The 25366-nt window shown below is 47.1% G+C and overlaps 4 protein-coding genes across 7 annotated transcripts in view; 2 read left to right on the forward strand and 2 right to left on the reverse strand.

Annotated features, from left to right (window-relative positions):
• The window catches only part of sos2 (SOS Ras/Rho guanine nucleotide exchange factor 2), a 28502-nt gene extending 20629 nt beyond the window's left edge, over positions 1 to 7873 (forward strand). Inside the window, exons 15-23 of one of the 2 annotated variants that reach the window (XM_023951617.1) lie at positions 5 to 124; positions 191 to 353; positions 1817 to 1934; positions 2303 to 2475; positions 2559 to 2675; positions 3951 to 4215; positions 4294 to 4323; positions 4409 to 4509; positions 5816 to 7873. In XM_023951617.1, the coding sequence (XP_023807385.1) occupies positions 5 to 124; positions 191 to 353; positions 1817 to 1934; positions 2303 to 2475; positions 2559 to 2675; positions 3951 to 4215; positions 4294 to 4323; positions 4409 to 4509; positions 5816 to 6307 (1579 nt within the window). In that variant the 3' untranslated portion in view covers positions 6308 to 7873. Of the gene's footprint in view, positions 1 to 4; positions 125 to 190; positions 354 to 1816; positions 1935 to 2302; positions 2476 to 2558; positions 2676 to 3950; positions 4324 to 4408; positions 4510 to 5815 lie in introns of both variants that reach the window. The other variant, XM_023951616.1, reaches the window with a different exon arrangement.
• A 151-nt stretch (positions 7874 to 8024) lies between these two features.
• Positions 8025 to 16034, reverse strand: LOC105356878. Its single transcript, XM_023951657.1, has 13 exons — positions 15890 to 16034; positions 14885 to 15055; positions 14500 to 14819; positions 13650 to 13771; positions 13454 to 13574; positions 12196 to 12334; positions 12012 to 12116; positions 11857 to 11940; positions 11384 to 11529; positions 11225 to 11305; positions 10505 to 11156; positions 8577 to 8683; positions 8025 to 8498 (listed from the first exon to the last, which is right to left on the reverse strand). The coding sequence occupies exons 2-13, from the start codon at positions 14924 to 14926 to the stop codon at positions 8432 to 8434; spliced, it is 1986 nt and encodes a 661-aa protein (XP_023807425.1). The 5' UTR covers positions 14927 to 15055; positions 15890 to 16034; the 3' UTR covers positions 8025 to 8431.
• Positions 14635 to 20343, forward strand: cdkn3 (cyclin dependent kinase inhibitor 3). Of its 3 annotated transcripts, none has more exons than XM_011490049.3 (8): positions 14635 to 14735; positions 16467 to 16549; positions 16621 to 16676; positions 16763 to 16807; positions 17702 to 17924; positions 18320 to 18351; positions 18426 to 18529; positions 19699 to 20343. In XM_011490049.3, exons 2-8 carry the CDS (start codon positions 16470 to 16472, stop codon positions 19786 to 19788), a joined length of 630 nt encoding a protein of 209 aa, XP_011488351.1. In that variant the 5' UTR covers positions 14635 to 14735; positions 16467 to 16469; the 3' UTR covers positions 19789 to 20343. The 3 variants fall into 3 exon arrangements, with proteins under 3 accessions (XP_011488351.1, XP_011488352.1, XP_004082123.1); XM_011490050.3 differs by lacking the exon at positions 14635 to 14735 and adding an exon at positions 16062 to 16158; XM_004082075.4 differs by lacking the exon at positions 14635 to 14735 and adding an exon at positions 16119 to 16217.
• cnih1 (cornichon family AMPA receptor auxiliary protein 1) lies at positions 20319 to 24526 on the reverse strand. The gene is made up of 5 exons (XM_004082076.4): positions 24329 to 24526; positions 23394 to 23462; positions 21918 to 22030; positions 21694 to 21837; positions 20319 to 20941 (listed from the first exon to the last, which is right to left on the reverse strand). The coding sequence occupies exons 1-5, from the start codon at positions 24407 to 24409 to the stop codon at positions 20914 to 20916; spliced, it is 435 nt and encodes a 144-aa protein (XP_004082124.1). The 5' UTR covers positions 24410 to 24526; the 3' UTR covers positions 20319 to 20913.
• Positions 24527 to 25366: the final 840 nt, after the last annotated feature.

Raw genomic sequence — 25366 nt, forward strand, 5'->3', positions numbered from 1 at the left:
TCAGAGCCGTCCGGCCGTCGGAGCTGGTCGGAAGCGTTTGGACCAAAGAGGACAAAGAGAAGAACTCTCCGAACCTGCTGCGGATGATCCGCCACACCACCAACCTCACGCTGTGGTTCGAGAAGTGAGTCCCTACTCCAGCAGCCCCCCCCCCACCTGCAAAGCAAAGCTGATGGTTGCCGTCCTGCAGGTGTATCGTGGAAACCATGAACCTGGAGGAGCGGGCCGCCGTCCTGTCGCGGGTCATCGAGATTTTGCAGGTTTTCCAGGAGCTCAACAACTTCAACGGCGTTCTTGAGGTGGTCAGCGCCATCAACTCTGTGCCGGTCTACAGGCTGGACCACACCTTTGAGGTGAGGCGCCGCGCCTGGAGCAGGGATGGCTGTGGATCGGTCCTCAGGCGGCGACAGGATTCATCAATCAAGGGGTGGCAGATCGAACCAGGATTCTGACTGGTCCACATGTGATGTGGCTTCTGTGTTTGTGTCCTTTCACTGGATGTGTGGAGATTAAACTAATAATCAGCATCATTTATACCTTCATTTAGAACAGGAGACCAAAATCCACTAAATGTAAAGATTTAGAGAGAAACTTTAAATCAGGTTTCTCCCTCATTTTCCTGCTTCACTTCAGCAGGAGACCAAACCTAAACATGGCCGTTGTTTTGGATCTTTTAACAACAAATCCTGAAAATTCTCCACAGTTTTCCTGCTGTCTGCAGCTACGTAGATCCATGAGAAGATAAAACTAGAAAACAGAAAACCAAAAAACTTTGACATTTTACAGACGTGTTCGGGTTCGGCTTCTCCATCACGCTAGCAGACCGTCACATGACCTTACATCAGTGAACGCCAAAGTTTCATCTTTTAATTTTATATTCATCTGGGTTTTTGTTCAAATTGTCAACTATTTAAAACAAAATTTATTTCATTTTTTATTAGCAAAAAACGCTCCATAGTTTTACTTTACTTTGAAAGTTTATGTACTTCCTGTGCCATCTGGTTTTAGTTTAAAGTCCAACATTATTCTATGTTTTAGAGCTATAATTGTCTGAAGTATATTTTACTCTACTACATTCTTAAAAATCCAGAATTAACAAATATTCCTGCTAGAAACGAGGTTATATTATTAGAACGTCGTCATGGCGATTTCAAACAAATGCCTCCAGCTGTTTTTCTAATTGCCATTTTTTTCTAGACTATAAATCTCTCTGGAGTAGAAGTCTCAGATCCAAAACATGCATAAAAAAGAAGAAACGATCAAATAAAAGTCACACTTTTTTTAGAAATGTATTTGACTAAATATAATACATAAAACGGACATTTTTATCCTGAAAGGCAAATTGTGTAAATGAAATAGATAAGGATCATAAACGGAATATCTGCACTGCAACCATGTTTAGCTTCATGAAGCATGATAATTGAATGTGTGTCTGGTATGACATAGCATAAAATACATGCTAACAAATCAGCTGAAGCCTTTATGAATTGTAACTTAAAATCATGGAGTCCTTTGAATTCTTCGTCTTTGTCGCTTTGGAACGACTCTGCAGAGGTCGGCGCTGCTTCTCCAGGAGCAAACAGTGATGCACACACCTACAGTGCCCTCTAGTGGTCGTTAGTGGGAAAATGACAAACAGAGGAGCCTTTTTTTTTGTCGCATCCCCTGCCAAACTATGCAAAGAACTTAACTTACACTCCAAAAAATTATTTTATATTTAATTTAAAAAAAAAAGTTTTTCTTTCTCAGTTTCCGGCAGCATCATGTTTAGGATTCATTTCTTTTCAATAACCTTTTTTTTTCCTCGTCTCTCCAGGCCATACCAGAGAGGAAAAGGAAAGTCCTGGAGGACGCCGTGGATCTGAGTCAGGACCATTTCAAAAAGTACCTGATTAAGCTGAAGTCCATCAACCCCCCCTGCGTGCCTTTCTTTGGTACGTCCTTCAGCGTCACAGCTGCGTGTTTTTACCGTGTCATGACCAATCACAGCAAAATCACTTTTTCATTTGTTTGCGAGTCACCTTCACTAGGAATGGAAACACAAGTTGATACCGGTACCAACCAATACGATCCAACCGGTACCATATAAAAACGCACATTTCAGATGTGCTCTACGATTTTGGCCAATCAATTTACCTTTCCAGCGATTGTGGGCGGGGTGTGGCTGTAAGGGTGGGTGGAGCTTCAGTCCAAAGTTATTCTGTACTTCGCGGCACCAGAACCGTTTCAGGAGTACCAGTTAGACGGATGTAGTCCAGACGGTTCCCATCTGTATTCACCACAAAAGTTTCCTCCTGCTCAGGTATCTACCTAACCAACATCTTGAAGACGGAGGAGGGAAACCCCGACTTCCTGAAGCGCCACGGCAAAGACCTGATCAACTTCAGCAAGAGGAGGAAAGTGGCGGAAATCACAGGGGAGATCCAGCAGTACCAGAACCAGCCGTACTGTCTGAGGATGGAGCAGGACATCCGGGTGAGAACCTCCGTCCTCCTGGCTTCAGGTGTGCAGCTTTTCAGAGGAGGGGCCGTTCTGGGCTAAAGTCTGTGTGTTTGCAGAGGTTCTTCGAGAACCTGAACCCCATGGGCTCCAAGAGCGAGAAGGAGTTTTCCGACTACCTGTTCAAGATGTCTCTGGAGATCGAGCCCCGCAACTGCAAGCAGCCCCCCCGATTTGTACGTCTGGGTTTGGTTACATCCGTCCTCCCCGCTCCGGTTTTTCATAAAAACATTGTTTTTAGTTGGAAATTTGAGGATCTCTGTCAACGTTTCTGTCATCTTTGTTTGATGAACAAGCCGATACCTATCTTGTGGGGTCCAGATGACCCCACTCCCAACCCTGGAGGTACGTTGACCATGGGAGTGGGGTCATCTGGACCCCACAATAGAGCATAAGGGTTAAAAAATGGAGGTCATGTTCAACAACGCCACAATCTCTAGCCAAAATTTCACAGAAGCAGTAGTTAAACATTCACTTAAACTACGATTTAGGCCTCAAGGAAATGTCAAGATCTGCCCCAGTTGGGACAAATATTATGTTTGCCCCTTCTATGACTCTTTGGACCAGCCCCCAAATATGCTCCTAGAGGAGCATAACATAAAAGTAAAGTTTTTCCCTGATTTAAACAAAACACCAAAAATAACACATCTATTTACTAATGAAAGAGATACCAGACAAAGCATAACTCAAAAGGTGAAGCAAAAACACTTTCAGAGTGAACCAAGGCCAAAATAACAGAAAAACCTACCTGACTGAAAAAAACAACACGGAATAAAAAGAAAGACTCGACTAAATACAGCCACGTTGGTCCACAAATGTTCTAAGAACACTGGAGGATCACTGAAGGTCAAGAAGGTTCATTTCAGAGACTAAAAAGGGAATTTTGAATCCCCAGTGTCCACTTCTTCAGACGCCTTTGCAGCTTTTTATCCGCCGCACTGAGGGTGTGTGCAGACCGCTCTGCATGACGTCTGCTCATCTTCCAAATGCCTACCACAAAGGGGGGGGGGTACATAGACGGACGGCATCGGTCCAAAGAACAGCTAGCTAACATCAATGGGAGCAGGTCGATGTCACATTGGGGACACGCATCGCTCAGTGTTTGGTGTGTCTGCAGCTCCTTAATGAACCCAAAGGTGTAATCGCCTTCACTGCACTGGAATGCTTCTACGCTGGGGGGCAAACACCCCCTCCTATCAGGAAAGGGTCTGATGATCTCCTGACCTTAGAAAAAGGTTTTCAGTCAGTTCTGACCAACATGAAAGATGTTGACCCATCGCTTCTGTCTGAGGGATTGTTTGTTTTATTGAATTATTCTTTTTTGTGGTGCAGCGGGGGGGGCCCCCCCCCCCCCCCCCCCCCAAAAAAAAAACCTTTTAATTTAGTTAAAAATTGTTTTTCTTGCTTCCTTGTGCGCCCCCCCCCCATCTAAATTGCTCTGCCCCCTGCAGCCCAGGAAGACCATGTACACCCTGAAGTCCCCGGGCATCCGGCCCGTCCGGACGTCCACAGCCGGCACCCTGAAGAGCCACCCCTTCCCCCTGGAGCGGGAGCCCCCCCACAAGACCTTCCGCAGCATAGCCCCCGCCGCCACCGAGACCGAGCTGGACCCCCCGGCCTCCGTCTCGGTCCCCACCTCCCCCAACTCCCCCACGCCCCCGCAGTCGGCCTCCTCGGACCCCTGCCCCGTCTTCAACGACCTGGACGCCGGCGGCGGTGAGTTCAGCGGCTCTGCCGAGCGCCGGTCCAAAGCCGCTCATTTACCCAACCTGAACCTGAACGTTTCCACCGCAGGTCCCCCCAACTCGGCTCTGCAGCTCTCAAGTCAGTGCAGCCTCTGCTCCCCGTTCAGCACAAACGCTCCTCCTGCTTCCTCCTGTCGTCTCTAAAACTCTGTTTGTTTTGTCAGAGATGCAGTTCGCCTCCTGCGGGAGTCTGCACCAGCTGGTGGAGGAGCTGAGGCCGCCTCCTCTACCCCCCCGACGGAAAGACGCCACGTCTGAAGCTAAAGTGAGACCTTTGAGCCGTCTGGATGAAACGAATCAAACATGACCTAGAATCTAGTTTTCTTTCAATCTGAAGGTTTTGCCGCTAAAACATAGAAAACGATCTGTTCAAATGAAAGCTGAGATAAAAAATAAAGGAACCTGTTTTTTATGATGGTAACAAAAAAAATTCTTATGTTCATGGGAACCCCCCCCCCCACCACCACCACCAGCATCCACTATAAAATGGACCCATTAGGCCAGACCGTACCATTTTTATGGTCCATAGGAAAGTGGAACGGACCGGTTAGGGCGGAGCTACTGATGACACCTGTTGATTGGCGGAAGGTCGTTACAGCAATAAAACGCGCCAAACAAGCGTCACACTACCGTGACGCAAAGCTACGCAGTCTAGTCAGTCTGCACCATGACCGTCCAACTTTGAGTGGACCATTCTAGACTGGACCGGACCGTTCTAGACTGGACCGGACCGTTCTAGACCGGACCGGACTGTTCTAAACCGGACCGGACCGTTCTAGACTGGACCGGACCGTTCTAGACCGGACCGGACCGTTCTAGACCGGACCATTCTAGACCGGACCGTTCTATACTGGACCAGACCGTTCTAGACCGGACAGGACCATTCTAGACCGGACCGGACCATTCTAGACCGGACCATTCTAGACCGGACCGTTCTAGACTGGACCGGACCGTTCTAGACTGGACCGGACCGTTCTAGACTGGACCGGACCATTCTAGACCGGACCGTTCTATACTGGACCAGACCGTTCTAGACCGGACAGGACCATTCTAGACCGGACCGGACCATTCTAGACCGGACCATTCTAGACCGGACCATTCTAGACCGGACCATTCTAGACCGGACCATTCTAGACCGGACCATTCTAGACCGGACCATTCTAGACCGGACCGTTCTAGACTGGACCGGACCATTCTAGACTGGACCGGACCGTTCTAGACCGGACCATTCTAGACCGGACCGTTCTATACTGGACCAGACCGTTCTAGACCGGACAGGACCATTCTAGACCGGACCGGACCATTCTAGACCGGACCATTCTAGACCGGACCATTCTAGACCGGACCATTCTAGACCGGACCGTTCTAGACTGGACCGGACCGTTCTAGACTGGACCGGACCGTTCTAGACCGGACCGGACCGTTCTAGACCGGACCGGACCATTCTAGACCGGACCGGACCATTCTAGACCGGAGCGGACCGCTCAGTGGAACGGAGGCTTCAGCTCCGCAGAGACGTTTGGATCACCGATCCTCCGTTCTGACGTCGGCGTTTTGCTTTTGTGTTTCAGCTGATCTCCCGATCAGAGAGCCCCCCCGCCATCCCTCCCCGGCTGCCCCCCCCACCTCCCAGGAACCAGCCGAGGCAGACGCTCTACAACAGCCCCTCCCCCGACGGACCCCTGCCCAGCCCTCCACCTCCTCCTCCACGAGACCCGCTCCCCGACACCCCCCCGCCGGTCCCACAGCGCCCCCCGGAGATCTTCATCAACTACCCCCTGAACCCGCAGCCCTCCCCTGGGGGGCGGTACCACTGGGACATCTGCACCTCCCCCAGCTCGCCCAACACGCCCCCCAGCACGCCGTCTCCTCGCGTCCCCAGGCGGAGCTGCCCCGGCCAGAACAGCCTCTGCCCCGCCCCCATCACCGCCCCACCCATCCCGCCCCGTCACAACTACAGCCCGCAGCTCCCCAAGCTCCCCCCAAAGACCTACAAGCGGGAGGCGCTGCAGCCCCCCCTGCAAGGCCTGTCATTGGTGGAGAACACGGAGAGCAGCCAATAAGACCGCTGCCCCCTCCCCCTCCTCCAGCACACCTCTCAGGTGATTTGAGACTTTGGCCCCCCCATCCACCCTTCGTGCCAGCTTACAGATGGGGGAGTCAGCTTTGCCCCCACCCTCACCAAAGTGGGGGGGTAGATCAGATCTGGACTCCATGGTTGAGGTGCAGAAGTCTTACTTTTATGCAGGAGGGGGGGGGCCTTATTTGTTATATGTGACACTACGAAGCCCCAGCAAGAGGTAAAAGCCCCCCACCACCCCCGCCCCCTCCCGCTGTACACTGTGACTTAATCGTAGCAAGTCGAGCTCGGCCGAGTCACTTCAGCTGAAGCCACAACACGTTGCCTTTCAAAACAGAGCTGACCTCTGACCCCCGGGGGGGGCACTCTTTTGCACTTCAGGTCCAGGCCAAGCCGTGGGTTTGAGTCCGGACGTCACACGTTTGAGTGCGGACGCTGCAGCCAGACCCATGACCCGTTCAGTGGACACTGTGCCCCCCCCCCACGCTCTTTTTCAAACTTTGCACTGGAAGGTCGCGTTCCCCCACCAAAGCTGGGTCTGCCCCCCCCCACAAAGATGCCGGCTTCTCCTGGGTCTGAGCGCGCTCAGATGTGCCTTTTCTACATGTACGCGCTGACTGTACATGCGTGTGGAGACTGTATGTATAGAACCCATGTACACACTAACGGACCCCCCCTCCCCTCCCCCGTCCGCTCACGTGTCCCGATGATCCGATGCTGCTACGGTCGGAGGAATCGAACCTTCTCTCCTGAACTGACGGACACTCTGCAGGTGAGACACCGAGGAAAGCCATCGTTGGAGAACCCGCTTTGGTTCCACCAGAAACCTTCAGCCCCCCCTTTCCCCGCCCCGCCCCGCCCCCGCTGGGCAGCGGCGGGGACCGACCCGCCGGATGTTTTGGAGCTTAGTGAAGAATTTGGACTTTTTTTTCTTTCTTTGTTTTTTTTTCTTGGCAGAAACACTTTGTGCACTTTAGGCTGTACTGTTGAAAGCGGCGGTTGCCGCGGCGACCGCTGAACTCGCGCCAACACGCATCAGGGCAGACAAACTCCACCCCCTCACACACACACGCCTCCACTCCCCCCCCGCTCTGGAAACGCAGAGCCGTCCTCCCGTTTGGACGCGGCGAGAACCGAACGTTTTGGTGGAACCGGTGCGGGGGGGGTGGGGGGGGTGGTTCTCCTGCAGCGGCCCGGTCCGGCAGCCGCTCTGCTCCGTGGTTTGTGGCCTTTTAACTGCTTTGTATTAACGGTCTTGATGAGATTAATAAATCACCCAGTCTTATTCTGAGCTCTTTCCTTCATTTGGACCTGAGTTCTTCATTGAAAACCCAAAAAAGACCCTCAAACACCAACGTTCTAGCCGAGGGTTCGAGTCCGGCTGACCGTTCCTGGTCTGCTGAGATGTTTCCATCCCTCCAGGTCGGACCTTTTCATGTCACGTCTTTCATCCTGACCTTCTGCTTTCTCAAAGCCTCCAAACATTCAATCATTTTAATTTGAAAATCTCACAAGAGAAACCCGTCAAAATAAAAGCCCTGTAAGTTCATCTTTCTGCTTTGTGCTTTTGTTCATGCAGATTCTACAGCGTTCAACATTTTATTGAAAAGTTCGGTTACGGGTTTAGAAAAGAACCAGGTTCTTCTCAGGTTCTGTTTCTGGACTTCAGTAACTGAATTAATCATCTGAAACCAGTCAAGTCTTTTTGTCCTAAAAGGGTTTCCGTTGGAATATTTTATTTTATTTTGAAATCTCAGTCTATAAATAAACACAAAGTTCTTTTTTTTCATCCAAAATTCAATGTATTGAAAAAACTTGCATGTTTAGATAAAAATGAAATATTCTAACAAACAGAATTTTAAGTAAAATCTGTTTTAAAAAAAAAAAGTAAAATATACATTTAAGTCTAAGTGGGAACTATGTCTGAGGGTTTAAGGAATTGAACCTGTGACTGTGTGTGTGGGTCACACGTCTTTTGTTTCCTAGAAGATGCTATGCCCCCCCCCCCCCCCCCCGACTGTTTGCCATGACAACGTGCAGGTCAAAGGTCGCCGGGATGAAGGTCAGATTCTTCAGTTTCCCATCATGCCTCTGAGTGGAGGAGGGTTCAAACGGTGCTGCAGGGGTCCTCGCTGTCCCACAGGCCGCCGCCCCGCTGGTGAGTCAGAACCGGTCTGCAGAGCAGCGGGTCGACGGGTCACTTCTACTGTTAGAAATCCCCCCCACCCCCCCACCCGGCAGGTGAAACTCACCTGAGGTCGTCCCTGCTGGAACCCACACTGTGGAAGTTCTGTCTGCTCGCCGTTTGGACCGGAACAAAGCCCGGCCTGGCGTCCTTCACCGGGGCCGAGTCCGTCGGCTGCAACAAACCAGCATTTCAGGAAACTTCCAGACAGTCTGGAAGTCCAGAACCAAACGGGTTCTGCTGCCCAAAAAACAGCGTTTGCTGCCGTTACTAAACAGAACTTTTCTCTGAAATGTTACAAAACCAAATTCAAATGTAAAAAAACGAATGAGCAGATTCTACAAACAGCGGACAGGGGTGGGTGGGGGGGTATTATGGACCCCAGAATCATTTAGCCCCGCCCACAAGTCTGAGGGCTCCATGTTTGCTCCAAAACCATCCATCCATCTTCCTCCGCTTATCCGGGACCGGTTCACGGGGGCAGCAGTCTAAGCAGGGATGCCCAGACTTCCTCGCCCCGGCCACTTCCTCCAACTCCTCTGGGGGGACCCCGAGGGGTTCCCAGGCCAGCCGAGAGACGTAGTCTCTCCAGCGTGTCCTGGGTCTTCCCCGGGGCCTCCGTCCAGTGGGACATCCTCTGAACACCTCTCCAGGGAGGCGTCCAGAAGGCATCCGGACTAGATGCCCGAGCTCCAAACGTTTGACAAAAACGGACGGCTCCGTAGAAGTGATTGGATTTTCTTTCTAAATTGTTCCTTCCAGGCCCAAGCTCCTTAGAACTCACGCAGGTTCTGGACGTGCCCCTGTCCATCAAACGGCCACGCCCCCTGAATTAGTTGCAAATTCAGCTTAATGAAAGTCAAAGATGTTCACATTAGTTTGCTTGTAGCTACGCCCTCTAGTGGTTGCTTGGTGAACTGCAGCCAGCGGCTCTTCCATTTTCTCAACCCTTGTGCTATCTTAGATGACCCCCCCCTTACATTGACATGTTCTCCCTACCATGACAAAGGTGGATAAAGGTGGAAAGATTTCATGTAATCCATGGACACCAGTGAAGATCACAAATCATTGAAGAAAAAAGGTTCAGAGCACTGTCTAGTGGGTCTAGATCAGTGTTTTTCAACCTTTTTTGAGCCACGGCACACTTTAACCTTGACAAAAATCCCGCGGCACACCAGCATCCAAAAAAAAAAAAAATAAGCAGAAATTCATGGTCTCTATTGATCGACAGCCCCCTCCCCCCCCCCCCGCAATCTCACGTGCATTTTGTGATAATTGTGGCCAAAAAAGCAGGAAGTTGCGGCTGTTTTTTCTAAGAGATGAAATAAAAGTTAAATTAGAAAATTTAGAAACTGTTTGTTTGTCCGTTGAGGTTTCTAGACATTTCACGCGCACTCATTGTGCGCTGGGACACTGGCCCTTTAAGCCAATGCATCATGGGAGATGTAGTGTGAAAACTGCCGAAAAAGGGCAGAAAGACTCGCGTCTGTGAGCTTCATTGTTTTGTTCATGGTCTGACACGGTCTGACACCGGACTCTGTGGAAAGCTACACCGCTAAAGACGAGCTTTAGCTGGTATTTTTGTTGGAACTGAGAGAATTTATGAGCAGAATTAAGAACAAGGAAGTGAAGACTTTAACCACTTCTGATTGGTCAGACTGCTGACATGTGATCAAGCCTTCAACAATGATTGGCGGAGACAGGTAAAGGGGCGGGACTTTCCCGCAAACGAAAATGTTTTTAGATCAGTGAATGATTAATGAGGGTAATTTCCCACGGCACACTAGTTGAAAAACACTGGTCTAGATGACCCAAATGTAAAGTGCCTAAGATGGCACAAGGGTTAAGGAGGCTGCAACCAGGAAGTGTTGCTCTCTGGGAAGCACGCTGTGAATAGAATTTAACTGAAATAAACTAATTCTGAGCTGAGAGGATTTTCAGTTCTGGTCCAGAACCACAAGCCCGTTCGGGTTCTGAACCAGAACTGGTGCGCACCTGTTTGGTTGGATCGTCCCAGATGGGCCTGAAGGCACTTTTGAGGTGCAGAGGCGGCGACCCCTTCCGGACGCTGACCAACCTCTTCCCAAAGGAACTGAGGAGGCACGGCGGCGGCCCGTCCGCGGTGGGGTACCCGAGGGGGGGATGGGGGGTCTGTCTGGGAATCTGCCATCTCAGACAGACCGTCTTCTCTCTCGCCGCCTCCTTGGCCGGCGGCTGGCAGCCGGAGGGCTTCAGCAGCACCGGCACCTGGCTGTCCTCCTCCTCCTCGTACTCCCCGCTGATGCTCTCCTCCACCTCCCTGCGAAGGGTGCCATCGGGGCTGCAGGAGGTGACGGAGGAGTAGTCGAAGGCAGAGGTGTCCTCGGGGTCGGTCTCTCCGTCATCCGGGCCGGGGTTTGTCCGGGACGCCTCCAGCTCATTGATGCATTTGGCGGTGCGCTGGCTAAAGGTGCCCTGACCCGAGTCGCTGTTCTCCCCCCAGCCTGCAGGGTCAGGAGTGAGCTGAGCGCAGCATGCATGAGCGCAGCGGCGAGGCGCCAGCGCCGCCTCCTCCTCCCCCCTGCAGCCCTTCCTGCGCACCGGGCTGCAGGACCAGCACTCCAGCCGCATGGAGAGACGGCCGTCGCTGGCAGCCGCCTTCCCTTCTCTGGAGAGAAGACCAGATATGATCATTGATGGGATCTGTTGACCTGTAGTCACCGTGGCAACACGCACCTGTAAGCGGCAGCGTTGGGCTCGCCTCTGGTCACCTGATCTCCGTAACGAAAGTCTGCAGACGCTGCAGCGTCGCAGGAGCTGCAAAGACAAACGTCCATCAGTTACAGCAGAACGGCTGCAGAGGAAGAAGAGAAAAAGGTTTCCGTGGTTCCTCGCCTCTGTCCCGCCTCCTCGTCCTCCTCCCACCGGACCTCCTCCTCCAGGATCACATGACAGCGGGACAGGGTGGTCCTGAGCGCGCGCTCCGACCCCAGCAGGAGGCTGCAGTCTGGATGCTCTTTGCCGGTCCACTGCAGCAGGTTCTGCAGGTCCAAACAAAGACCACGTTCTCTTCAGATCTGAGGAACTGGAGCTTAAAATGAAAGCCGTGTTTCCTGAAACCCCGGATCCTCGTTTAAGATCTCTGTTTGCGTCCATTTAAACTCAAAGAGCCAGAATGTTCTTCTTTACCGGGAAAGTCCGATCCCAGTTTGGAACATCTGACGTTCCACAACTACAACTTCACATGAACAGGTTCCAGATTTTCTGTTTTAAAGGCGAATCTGCAAAACGGAATTTTGTTTCTGATCCTCCGAGACGCCATGGACGGACGGAGAAATGATGGAGTGAACAGGTGGATGCAGACTCACCTGGATGTGACTCAGGTAACTGTGTATCCGAGTGACCGGCGCCAGCAGCAGCGAGAGAAGCTTCAGCTCCTCCTCCTCCTCTGTCTGAAGGACAGAAACGCTGCGTCTGCATGTCTTCAAAGATCCTCTCTGCACGGACGGATCAGAGGAGGTACCTGCTCTGTCTGACGTTTCTCCGCCTGCTTTGGTCTGCTGAGCTCCAGGGACAGGAAGGAGGCCAGGGTGGAGGTGTAGCTCAGGTACGCGTTTGCAAAAGCTGTCTGGACATCAGAAAAGAGCCGCTCTGAGCACCGTTTGAAACCGGCCGCACCGGCGCCACGCGAGGAGACGTCGCCTTACGTCGTTCTGACCGATGAGCTGCACCAGGATGTCTCCAACCAGAGACTTCCAGTGTTGGGTGGAGAGGCGCTCCTGCAGCGTGTTCCTGAAGAGGAGGTGTCGCTGCAGAAGCTGCTCCAGCAGCTTCACGTACGTCTGACTGCATGACAGAGAAACCAGCTGAGTGTCATACCGCCGCCAAACACCAGGGGGCGGCAGGGCTTCTCGATATAAACAAAAAAAAGCGATGAAGGAAAAGACTAATATTTTAAAAAAATGTGAAAAAAAAAACCTCTTAAAAAATTCAATTTGATTTAGAGTTAAGATTTTTAATCAGAGAAAAATTATGTTTACACAAAAACCAAGAAAAAGTTATATTTTTCTAGTGATGACAAAAACATAAATACAAGATAACAGCAGTTTTGTTAATGTTTTGTAATGTTTCTGATTTCATTTAAATTATTTCAATCTATTTCAGATTTTTTTCAATTCATATTCAAACCAAGATAGGGTGAGCAAACATTTGAAATGCGCGTACAAAAATCCAACAAAATAAAAATAGGAAAGGCAACAATTTAAAATAACAATAGGTTTGATACATTACTGTAGTTTTCTTGTTTTTGTTTGAGACACTTAAAATAATCAGAAAAACTAAATAAAAAAGCTACTAAACAAAGATGTGTTTCCATGTACATAAATAAAAAAGTGTTTCCACAAAATCATAAGATTGACATCAGAAACTTCCAGGTCCAGGATTCCATAAAGAAGAGAGGGAATATTAAAAACAGCCAATTATGAACATCGGTCCAGAATGTTTTTAAACGATGAAAGAAATGTTTTAATGTTTCGGTTTTAGATGAACAGAAAATAAAAGCTTTCTTTGTCGCGTCTATTGTTTGTACTAAAGTTCCAGAAGACGTTTTGTTTAAAGGTTACAGTTAGTGATTTATTGTTGCGTTTTTTCATCTTTTATGAGGGTTTCATTAATGATCACCTCTAAGAAGGGAGGTTTGATTCCATTGCTTTGTAATCTATTATGAATAAGATGAAGTAATGACTTTACAGACTTTGTTCTGACAGTTACTAGAATCCTTCGTGTTGTTTGGTTACAAACTCATAGATATGAGAACTGCATTCCATCAGGAGGCATCGAGTCATAAACAAAACACGGTTATCACAGACGTAAACAATCAATTTCAGATGAGAAATACTAAAAAAAAAAATAGCAAAATTAGCCCCGCCCCTAAACCACACACATGCATGCCCCCCCTTCACTCACTTTGGCTCCCCCATCAGCTGGTGGGCCGGGGGGGTCCGGTACCGGTCGTACAGTTGGTTCAGCGTGGACACGTACTCCCACTCCGAGTGCAGCAGCTGCATCGCCACCTGGTGTCGAGCGTCTGCAACAGCAGGTGATGTTGGTGAAACCGTCCCACGTTTGTTTAATTCCACTTTTTTTTGGGGGGGGGTCTGACCTGTGCCCTCACTCAGCCCGGCTTTTAGGCCCTGCAGGAAACAGCGGAGGAGCAGTTTCCCTCTGGAGGGGCGGACGGGAGGCGCGGCCACACCTGCGCGGTCCTCACCTGCCGGATCACAGCTGGACATCAGACGGAAACTGTCAAACGTCAGCCGCCATTTCTGGGTCTGTCGGTTCAATTCCACACGTTTGGATGAAACTTCTCATGTTTGACTCCAAAGCAGGAGTTTCTGGGTGTGGAGTGATTTCTATGGCACCACGTTGCAAACAAAACTTTCTCAGTTGTAAATGAAAATATTAAAAATTTGCTTTCACTTTTTGTTTTTTGTTTCTACGGAGCCCCTGAAGGGCCATTGGGAAAAAAAATAAACGGAAAGAAAAAACAATTGAAGTAAAAACAAACAAAAAAACGAACTGGTGCTCACCAGATAGTAACGGGAGCAAACTACTTATTTATTTATTTTGTTCCACTTCAATTGTTTTTTTTCTTCAATGTCCCTTTAGGGGCTCTGTAGCCTTCACAAACATTTAAAAAAAAAAATTTTTTTTTTTGCTTTAAAAAGGTTTTTTTTTAGTTTGCAACACTGTTTTTAAATGCGTTGTGTCTCATCTCACTGTTTTCCTGTTTTTGATTTTGCTCTCATAATTTTCAGTTTAGCGTGAAACAGCTGCCAACATTTGTAAAAAAAATGTTTTTAAGGCAAAAATTTAATATTTTCGAATTAGAACGTTTAGTGTGAAACTTGGTGGCATCAATATCACTCCATATCTGTGAGGCTGAAGAAACGAGCGATGAAGATTCCTGATGTCAGAGCATCCATGAAGCTCATAAAAAGGTTTTTTTTTACCTTTGTGTTTGTTTCTTTGCCTCCGGCTGAGCTCTGCTGCTGTGCAGCTGCAGGACCTGACTCCTCATCGCCTCCAGCTCCTCCTGGAAGTGACCACATCTGTTACCGGACTGGCCTCCTCGCCACAGCGGGGGCCGTCGGACGGAGCGTCTCACCCGCAGCGCCTCCACCAGCGCCTCCAGGCGAAGAGCCTTGTCGCGGCAGCTCCTGCGGCTCTCCTGCAGCTCCTCCCTCAGGTACAGGTCTCCGTGCTGGATCTGACCCAGCTCCAGCAGGGCGCTGCCGAAGCCCGCCTTCAGCTCGCCGACCGCGCTCTGCAGCTGGAAGAGGCGGCATTCAGAGACCGTCTGCCGCGTTTGCACTTTGTTTTGCTCGGGCTCCTTACCTTTGAGATTTCGTGGACGAGGCGGGCCTCCTGAGGCTTCATGATATGCAGAGAGACACAAACGGCGCCGTCCTGATCGGAAAGGCTTCTGCTGTTTGAGCGCCGTTACCTGCTCAGGTGTTGCTCCTGCCAGCAGCGCTCTGCTGAGGAAGTGGCACGGCGGCCCTGAACCTGCAGGGAAACGAGCGCCGAGACTCCTCCTTATGAGTCACCAGCCAGAAGGACGGGCAGCATGCAACCCCCCCCATGCAGGATGTGCAGTTTGCCGCTTTCGTTTACATTTATGTTCTAGAAAACGTGTTTGCATTTTAACGAGGATTGACCGATGAATGATGAACTCATAATCAAACTCGCCGTCTCAAAGACGCTCATCAGTTTTGTCAGATTTCCTCCTAAAATGTTCAGAAAAAGCAGAAAAGTCTGCTGGGAAAACCCTGGTTTGGTCCTGGGGGGCCGGCTCTGCTGCTCTGAGTGGACAGCAGGTTCCTGCAGAGGATTCGTGACACGACCGTGTCCCCACAGAAAAACAACCCCCCCCCCCGCTGCAGACCAACATTATCAGGACTCGTTTGATTTTGAAGAAAACTTCAACAAGATAATTAATTATGTTCTGCTAATGTCATATTTCTACATTTAAAACGGAGGTTTGGACATTAAAAAGCCTTTATTGGACTCAATAACATCATTTTAGTGCAAAATGAATTACATTAATTATGATTTGTAGGATTGATTCTGCTTCATAAAAAGTCACTGTTTTCTGGTCTTCATAATCATAACTGTATTTATTTTATTTTTATAAATCTGATATTAATAAGGTCTTTTTTAATTAATAGAAACAGTAATATTTTAATTTAATGTCACATGTGATTAACATTAATAAACAGACTGGTGTTTATTAGAATAGTGACGTCATCACAGAGTGGCACTGTAAACGGCCGCTTCTTTTTTATTTTTATTCTATTTTTTGTCATTTTAAAGTTCAAAAAAACTTCTGAAAATACTTACTTTTGTCAAATGAAAAGCTCCTCTCTAGCAGCATTCAGGCTCCCACGCGGGACAAAAAGAAACGCACCTTTTCTTGCTTCCGACGTCGAACAAATCATTATCTTTCCTCACGCCGCCCGCCTCGACAACTCCGGAAAAGGATCGAACGCACCTTTAATCATTTTGTTTACAGAGTAGGCGGGGTTTATAAACCCTCCAATCCTATTGGACGATACCATTTTCAAACTATCGCTGTCAAAAAAGACCAAAGAGGAAAAAAACACAGCGAGGTGAGGAGAACGAGCTGATAAATAAACCATTTCTGATTCTATTTGAAGCTGAATATGAGGTTAGTTTAGCTTTACAGACAATCCCATCCGTTTATTTTATTTGATTTAAGTTACTTTAATGACTAAAGTAGACATTTGTGATTTGTCCTCACGTGGGTTGAAAAATATTATCAAGTACGTTTTTTAAAGAAGTTTCTTTGGCAGCACATTTAAACACTTTTAAACTACTAATAACCTGTCTTTAAAAAAATAGAGCATTCTGGATCAGTAATATTTTAACAAACTTTCTCTTCATGTGTTTGTTTCAGGAAATGAGAACAAATGAGTTTGACTCTTCATCTGAGGATGAGGATGTGGGAGATGAAGATCTGACTCCTCTGCACATTTCTTGGTATGGAAAGGGATTTTTTTTAATCCGTTCAGATCCTCCGTCCATCATTCACAGCTGTGTTGTGCTTTAAGGTTACCTCTGTCTGCGGTCGAGTCTTCACAGTTCCTTGGAATATGTGGACTTCCAGGTAAACAGGATTCCACCAGGTGTAGTTCTGTTTCACATTGTTAATAAGCAGAGGGAAATAACTTACTGTTTTTCTCTGGATTCCAGGCTGCAAATACAAAAACATCCGCAGGGATCTGCAGAGAGACGTTGGTGAGTCTCACAACCGGCGTTTTCTTCTGACTCGTAATGCAAACAATCCTTCATGTTTCCAACCGCGTAGGAAATGTCCTTTAGAAAGATGTGCAGGTTTGAACTCATGCCACGCGTTAAAAAGATGTTTTTCACCTGAACTTTAAACCTGTTTGGTTTCAAACCCTAAACTCTGGAAAAAAAAAAGCAAATTTATTCGTCTTTTCAAAGTTCTTCTTGTTCTGATCTTTTTAAGATAAAATGTTTTCCAAACCGCCGATCTGCTTTTATTCTAGAGAGCGACCTTGAGGTCGCTTCCTCTGAGAGTTTGCTTCCTTTGGCAGGTGTGAGAGCTCACCTGAGAACGACGAAGAGCGACTAAAAACAGGCAAATCTTAAGAAAGAGACACAAATTAGAAAAATGTTTACGTTTTAAAGTCGCGTATTGACGAGCGGCTGGCAGGTGTGATCATCTGACCAATCCGGAACTGACGTTTCCTGGAACTTCAGGACAGATTCTCTTTACTTTCAGACATTTATAAAACCAAAACCAAAGTTTTAGAAACGTTGAACGAATGAAAACGTCTGAGGTCCAGACTTTGATCCCTGAGGAACGCCACCAGACAATCGGAGGAACAGGATTGTGACATTCTGGACTTCAGCAGCTCCTAATTCTGTCTGAAGCTACGTCTTTGATGCCTCACAGTCATGAGAACGTTATAAATCCTCCTCAATCTGACTCTAATTTTTCCTACTGTTTGTCTTGAACCTTTGACCTTTTATGCGTTTGAAGCTCTAATCAGGATCAGGATTGTTGTAGATAGATCTTTGGTTCTTTCCATAGTTTGTTCCTAAAAGACCTTCGGTTGATCTTCTCTGTGCTCTGACCCTCCTCCACCTCCTCCTCCTCCTCAGAGGAGCTTCACAACCAGGGGGTGCAGGATGTGCTTGTTTTCTGCACCAGAGGGGAGCTCAGCAGGTACCGAGTCCCCACCCTGCTGGAGGCGTACGAGCGGCGAGGCCTCACGGTGCAGCACTGGCCCATCCCCGACGGAGAGGCGCCGGAGCTGGAGCAGTGCTGCCGGATCCTGGACGAGCTGCAGCGCCACCTGGAGGGCGGCAGGAAGACGCTGATCCAGTGAGTCTTCGTGCTACAATCGATGAAAACGCTGCGACGTCTGAGTGTGTAGCTCAGCAAAGCTCCACTCAGATCTGTTTCCTGAACGTTTTCTTTAGAAATTCAATTTTCCAAATCTTTTAGGATTTTTGACCCTCAGCTGCTTTTGCTCGTCTTCAGTCCAGACTTATTCTCTCAGACTAATTCCTTCTTTCTCCAATGTTTAGTGTTTTTAAAAAGTATTTTTTATTTGTAGCTAAAGTAGAATTGAACAATGTACAGAAATGAGGCGCAAATTCAGACTTTTCCACAGTTTTCCAGTTTTCTTCATGAATTCTGCCGTTTAAATCCAGTTTTGGCTCCAGATCAGAAACTGGTTTGAACCTCGGATGACCTCAGCCGTTCTTCTGTTCCAGCTGCTTTGGAGGTCTGGGACGATCCGCTCTGAGTGAGAAGCCAAACTTTGTGTTTTGAAGTCCGGACGCCTCCTCCTCCTCCTTCACGCTGTCCTCTCCTCCTCAGTCGCAGCTTGTTTGCTGCTTCAGCTCTCCGTTACCATGACGGCGAGCGACGCCATCAAGCTCCTCAGGGAGCTGCGAGGAAGAGGAGCCATCCAGACCGTGAAGGTGAGGACGCTCCTCTTCTGTCTGCAGGAAACTAAGAAAATGACCTTAAATACATTTATTCATGCAGAAATAAATAAAACAATAAATCGTTTGTGTCCAGCTTTTTACCTAAAGTGAAGCAAAAGATTAATTAGTTTAACCAAAAAAAATGTCAACACTTTTTTGTAGTTTAAAGTTTAGAAACATAAAGAATATGAACATCTAAAGGATTTAGAAATGCGTCAAATCTGACTATTTTAGCTAAAGATGAGGCTTCAAAGCATCAACGGCAGGAACTAAAAGCTGCTTCTTAGTTTAAAAAGTACTACACTTTATTTTATTAAACATACTACTGCAGTCCATCTAATTGTAGGAAGTAGACAAAGTGAATACTCTTTTTAGACTAAATGAGGACATTTTACAATATAATGATAAAAAAGGAGGATTTTATTTTATTTTATTTATCCCACAATGGGAAATTCGTTTCCGCATTTGACCCATCCCTCCACTGGGGGAGCGGTGAGCTGCAGCCGATTATTATTATTCAAGTACACTGCCTCCCGTTTAGTGGACACTAAGTAAACGTGAAATGTAGAGTCGGATATCATCAGCATAGAAGAGAATCAAACTGTTGGAAAAGTCGAAGGTTGTGTCCCAATTCCTTTACCATGTAGCGCCTTCGCCACTTTATAGGGATGTCTGAATCTACAATTCCAAAATGCAGAGCCCTAGAAGTTTCCCAGAAGTCTCTGCGAAAAACCAGTGAGCACTGATGCTCACTAGCCCTTGTGCTATCCTATGGGGTCCAGATGACCCGATCCTTACATTGACATGTTCCCCCTACCATGACAAAGGTGGATAAAGGTGGAAAGATTTCATGTAATCCATGGACACCAGTGAAGATCACAAATCATTGAAGAAAAAAGGTTCAGAGCACTGTCTAGTGGGTCTAGATGACCCAACTCCCAATGTTAAAGTGCTAATGGTCATCTTGACCCCATAGGATAGTACAATGGTTAAAGCTCCAAAAACAAAGATTAGAAAAACCTTTCCTGTCCTGTTCCTTCAGACAACAGCGCCCCCTTGATGCGTCTGATAGAACTTCAGGACTTTTCCAAATGGTTTTCAGTCTTTGATTCTGGGAATGAAGGAATAGAATCCTGATTTTTATTCCTTTTTTTCTTCTGCAGCAGTACAACTTTCTCCACGAGTTTCGAGAGAAGTTGGCGGCGCGCGGGGAGAGCGGAGACGCTTCCACGGAGCGCCCGGTGTCCCGCTGATCCAGGACGTCTCCTGCCATTCCTCACAAGTCCTTTCCTCTCTGAGTTGCACTTTAAATCAAATCCTTTAATATATTTTCTCTTAAAATCAATGATGGAAAAAAGTTTTTTTCCGGTTTCATTTTTCTCGTTTTCTTCTTCTGCAGCTTTCAGCTTAACCGTCTGCTTTCGTCTTTTCTTTCTTCTGCAGGTCAAACACAAAACTCTTTTTTTACATTTGTGTCATTTAACCCTTGTCCTATACTATGACCCCCCCTTCCATTGACGTGTTCTCCCTACCATGACAAAGGTGGATAAAGGTGGAAAGATTTCATGTAATCCATGGACACCAGTGAAGATCACAAATCATTGAAGAAAAAAGGTTCAGAGCACTGTCTAGTGGGTCTAGATGACCCAATGTTAAAGTGCCTAGGATAGCACAAGGGTTACGCCGGTTTTCTGTCTTCATTTCGACTGAAAATGTGAACTTTTTCTCTCAGACGTCGTGTGTTCATGTGTGAAACCCAGACCTCAGAGTGAAAACATGATTAGATTGAAATAAATGTTTTAATGCGACACGGGGAAATGAATCTACATGACAGAAATGACAAACAGTGAAAGTCTGGCCACACCCACAAATGACATCATTGGAGTGTTCGGGGCAGAAACACAATCCTCTAAATTAAAAACTAGGAATAAATAGGAGGAAATGTTTGAAATCCAAAGGTCAAAGTTAAACTCGACCTTTGTCTGCAGACGTAATCCAATAATCTGGAGTCACAGATTACATGATGAGTAAACAAACGTCTCTGTCCACGTGCCCCCCCCCCCGTCAGAAATACCAGCTGAGTCTTCGGCGGCAACGAATCAGCTCGCCGTCCTGATGACGGATGAAAAACTTTATTTAAATCTCAAGCGGATCAAAAACAACCAATAAAAAAGTGTGTGTGTGTGGGGGGGTCCATTCAGATGTCTTCCATGAGCGGTTCTGCAGAACCGTGAGGAGCAGACGTGTCGGTGAAGAGCCAGAATGTTTCAGGGGGTGACGGCCTGCGCCGAGTCCAGGTCATCGCCGAGCCGCGAGGCCCAGCGGGTTCAGTCTTCCAGCACCGGATCTTTGCTTCTGGTCGTGCGGGTCGACCCGTTTTAGGAGCTCACCAGAACGTAGATCATCCTGTGGGCAGAACGTCAGACTTCAGCCTCAGAGGTGATTCGTGACTTTCAGTCTGATCCAAATGTTCTGCTAAGTTTTCTCATTTCTCAGCAATAAACCTCCATCCCTTAAATGTTAAGTTTGTCCTTTAGTTCACACCTCGAGCCAACGATCCATGGATTAAACTTTCACAATATCCTGGTAAAAATGTGCGAGCGATAGGGGAACGCCCCTTTGGCGAGCTCGCAAAAGCTGACGCCGTTCAAGATCTACCAATTTTATGTCCAATAGTTTCCCCAAAGTATCTTCGACGCCCGAGGCGTCAATCAATTAATCAAAATCCTTAGGAAGAAGTTTTAATCTGAAGAGACATTGACATTTTCCTGGGGTCAGAGGTCACCGAAAGTTACGCAGCAGAAGTGTTCAGTTTCAATGTCGAGTCAATGACCAGACTGTCTGTTGGGTTGTGGCCTGAAAGTAATCTGATTACAAACGCCACCCTAACCCTAAATGTTAGTTACGACATTTCTGGCTCTGAAAACGAGACGAAAAAAGAAAAAAACTTCAAATGATTTAAGTTCGTTTCAGCTTAACGACAGATCAATAGTTTAATGTAAAGTTTAGATTCTCTGACAAAATCTAACTGAACAAAAGTCAAACTTGAAGGAATAAAATTAAACGAAAAGTGTTTTCTCTCAGTTTGAGTCCAAAGAACAAAAAGTTCTGGTTGGACCTGAGAGCGGGCTGGTGGGGGCTCCGACACGGAGACGTACCCGTAAAGGTAGTAGAAGAAGGACAGCAGGTAGAAGGCCAGCTTGCACCAGCCCTCCTTTTGACAGTAGGCCAGGATGTCTGCGTTCATGATGGTGGTGGGGTCGTAGAGTCCCGGGCAGCTCATCACGGGTCTGCTCATGTACCTGCGGAGAAACCGAGGGCGGTGGCAGGGTTACGAGGGGGCGGGGCGAGCGGGAGGACCAGCTGAAATGTTTTCACCTACCTCCACACGTGATACGCCAGCAGCGGTAGGTTGAGGAAGAGCGTGAGCCACTCTGCGGCGCAGAAGAACATCACGCAGAAGAAGAAGTGGATGAGGTACTCGGGCAGCACCAGCTGGAACAGAAGGTCAAACGCTCAAGAACTTCAGAGCCGAGAACCAGAACTCCAGGGTGGTTAGGATGTGGGATCATCGAGCAAGACGTTTATAAAAAAAAAATCCGCAAGACGCCTCCAAAAATCAGAGAGAACAAAGTCTGGATCTCCAGAGTCGAACTAACACCCCCACCCCCCCACCCCCCCGGTTCTAAGCCATGCACACCTGAGCACAGGAAGGAAAACTACCACCTCCATCTGAAACGACCCGCTCTGTGAGGGGGCGGGGCCATGCCGCAGCAGCAGACTGCCGGGGTTGGGCTGGTGTGGGGGGGTCAGCCGGGCAGATGGAGGCACCACATGGAAGCCATGCAGAGGGCGGGGCAAACCGACAGATGGACAGGTGAAGCGCAGGGGGGAGGGAGGGAGGGAGGGGCCGTGGTGAGCAGATACCGCCAAAAAACACGAGCGAAGCGGAAAAAAGGCTGCAGACCAGATTAACCTGAAGAGACGACCGCTTTTAATCAGACTAGCCCCTCCCACTAAGGAGACTGGCAACCAATCAGTATCCAGGAATAATGCTGAGATCGGGTTGAGCCGCCATCTGCCCTGAACCGCAGGCGGTGCAAACGCGGTCCAACCGACACCAGAGCCGCTCAGCCTGCAGCTCAAACGCCTCAGAGTCCAAAAATCACGAACCGGGCCTCCAAACAGAGATTCTGTGATCCCGTCAGCGTCTATGCAGATGGGGGGGCCACTACAGACGACATGCATGCTGCCAGCATTTGCAAGTCGTTTCAGTTAACAGCTGCACCTTTAGGGCTCCTAGAAAGCCCAAAACATGTATTTGATCAAAAAAAAGGAGAAATAAATTCAAATATACTAATATTTATAAAACCATGCGACTATCAGACTGAACTCAAATAACATCTGAAACTTAAATCGTAGAAAAGCAAACTTGCTTCAAAAAAAGACAAAAATAAGTGAAAAGGAAAAGTGAAATAACTTAAATAACTTGGTTAGTTAACTGAAAAGACGTTTGCAAACACTTCTCCGTGCAAAACGACAGACTGATCCGAACCAAGCAAACATTTCAAAGATGGGTACAAACCTTCAAAGCAATTTTGACCCTCTTAATCTTTTTGACCTTTTCAACTGTCTTTTTGCCACAAAAAGGTGTTTAAAGAATAAAGCAGGTCGCAAAAAAAAAAAAAAAAAAAAAAAAAGGCGTTAGAGTTTGACAGCCGACAAGATCACTGAAGTCATCACAGCTGGGTTTATTCAGCAGAACAACCGGGTCGGTGGAAAAAGTCACAGAATAAAGAGAGCACGTCTGCATGCCGAGGCAGGAGGGGTGCACGGGGGCCCCACGGGGGCCACTTACCGGATTTAAAGTGTTACACTGATCTATTGGATTCTTGTAGTCCGTCTTCAGCTCGTCAAATGCTATTATCTGAAGGAGCAAGACACACATTCTGTCATGAAGTATAAAACGTGTCCAGGACTGTTTTAGGTCAAATAAAATGACATTCAAGGGAATTCAAAAATACTAAAACCAAATAAATTAGTTGAAAAATGTTCTCTACAAATTGCATTCAGTCAAACTGCTAGCCTTGCTAGCATGAATTCCTTCTAGTAGAAAAACTTAATCCGGACTCTGATCTGTTTTTACACACAGCATCGTTATCTACACGGAAATCGGAATTTAGGGCAGAATTTGTGGCACAGCGGCGTTTTTTCCTTCCTGTAATTACTAAGGAAATAACATCTAAAACTTCATAAAGAGTAAAAGCTGAATGAGTCAAACTATATTATTTCTGTTATTTCCCAACGTTTTCTACAGAAAACGTCCCTTTAGGTTTAGTAACAACATCCGATATCCAGGACAAACGCACCGCATAACGTCTGAACAAAAGAAAAGAAAACTGTTTTACAACATTCCGTCTGAGTAAAAAATAAACAATATCTGGACGCAAAAAGCCGAGTTTCTAACGTCTGGGTCGATGCTAGCGTAGCATGCTACATGCTAACTAGCCGGCTAGATGCTAACTTTACCACTTTCCGTCTTTTCTGTCAGAAATATTGTGGTTTCAGTTAAACTATTTTATAAACAAAACATACCACACATGTTTATGATTACTTAAACCTAATAATCGATTAAGTAAAAGTTTAGATTTGGCGTAAACGTGTCCAGACGTTAGCATGATAGCGGATCTTAGGATGTGTTGACTCAGAACGACAGGGTCCCACATTCATTCTTCAGTTGTTCACGGCGTTTACAAGGTCTAGGCGCGTCCACGGGGCTGGACGTGTACTTACATGCCAAATGGCGAAGAAGATAAGCGCCGCCGTTAGCAGCAGAGCAAGCATATAACAAAAGGCCGCGAATGTGAACGCCATGATTTCTGCTGCTTCGTTCGGAGGATGATGCAGGCAGCAGCCGCAGCAACGGGTCTTCTTCTCCTGTCATTGTTCAGGTGAGCCGCGCCATGTGACCGCACTGCTGCCATCTGGCGGCTGTCATTGGCATAGCATGCAATACACAGTTATATTCTGGCAATCATAACATCAAAATGTAAAATAAGAGCAGGTGGTCAACATCACTGGCTTTTTATTTGGACAACAGGACACTAAGCACTTTTATAAAGTATGGAAAAATACAAACATCTCAAGTTTCATTGATGCCATCAGACAGGTTTTGATAGTCATGTCAGCTGTTTTTTTTATTTTTTGAATAAAAGGAACCAGAATCGGCATTGGACCAAAGAGAACACTTATCCAGATCAAGCAGACTGAATGAGGATGAGCAGAGTGACAGCACTGAAGAGACAAACTAGAATGTCTTTTCCACCTCAAATTTAAAACAGTTTATATTCAAAAAGACCAGAAACAATAAAAGGTTAAATTAGCAAATGTAGTGTTTATTTTAGATTTGATGCAATGTTACTCAATCTGATTTTTTTCTTCTGTGTTTTACAGCAGCTAAATTTCAGAAAGATTTAGTTCTTTGTGTAAAAACCTAAATGTTAGTACAATTTAGGTGTAAAGTGACAAATAGAATCTATGAGACATCAGAGTAACAGTGCAAATCTGGACGTTTCTGTTTCAGTAAATGATGACGAGAAGTTTCATTCAACAAAGATGTAATTTCTATAAAAGAGATTTCTGTTGTTTAACTCAGATCCACATGCAGGGAGAAGTCTTGGCTTTAAAACATAAAAATTAGCTTAAATTTTTCAGGCTGATTTCAGTTTGTTGCTTTTAATGTCTCATTTTATTTTGAAAATGTTTCATTTTGTGCAAAAACAAAACAACCCCCACCCCCAGCTTTTGTTTTGAAAATCTGTATGTGGAGCT

The sequence above is a fragment of the Oryzias latipes genome, chromosome 22, assembly GCF_002234675.1.
Source record: "Oryzias latipes chromosome 22, ASM223467v1".
NCBI classification, from domain to species: Eukaryota; Metazoa; Chordata; class Actinopteri; order Beloniformes; family Adrianichthyidae; genus Oryzias; species Oryzias latipes.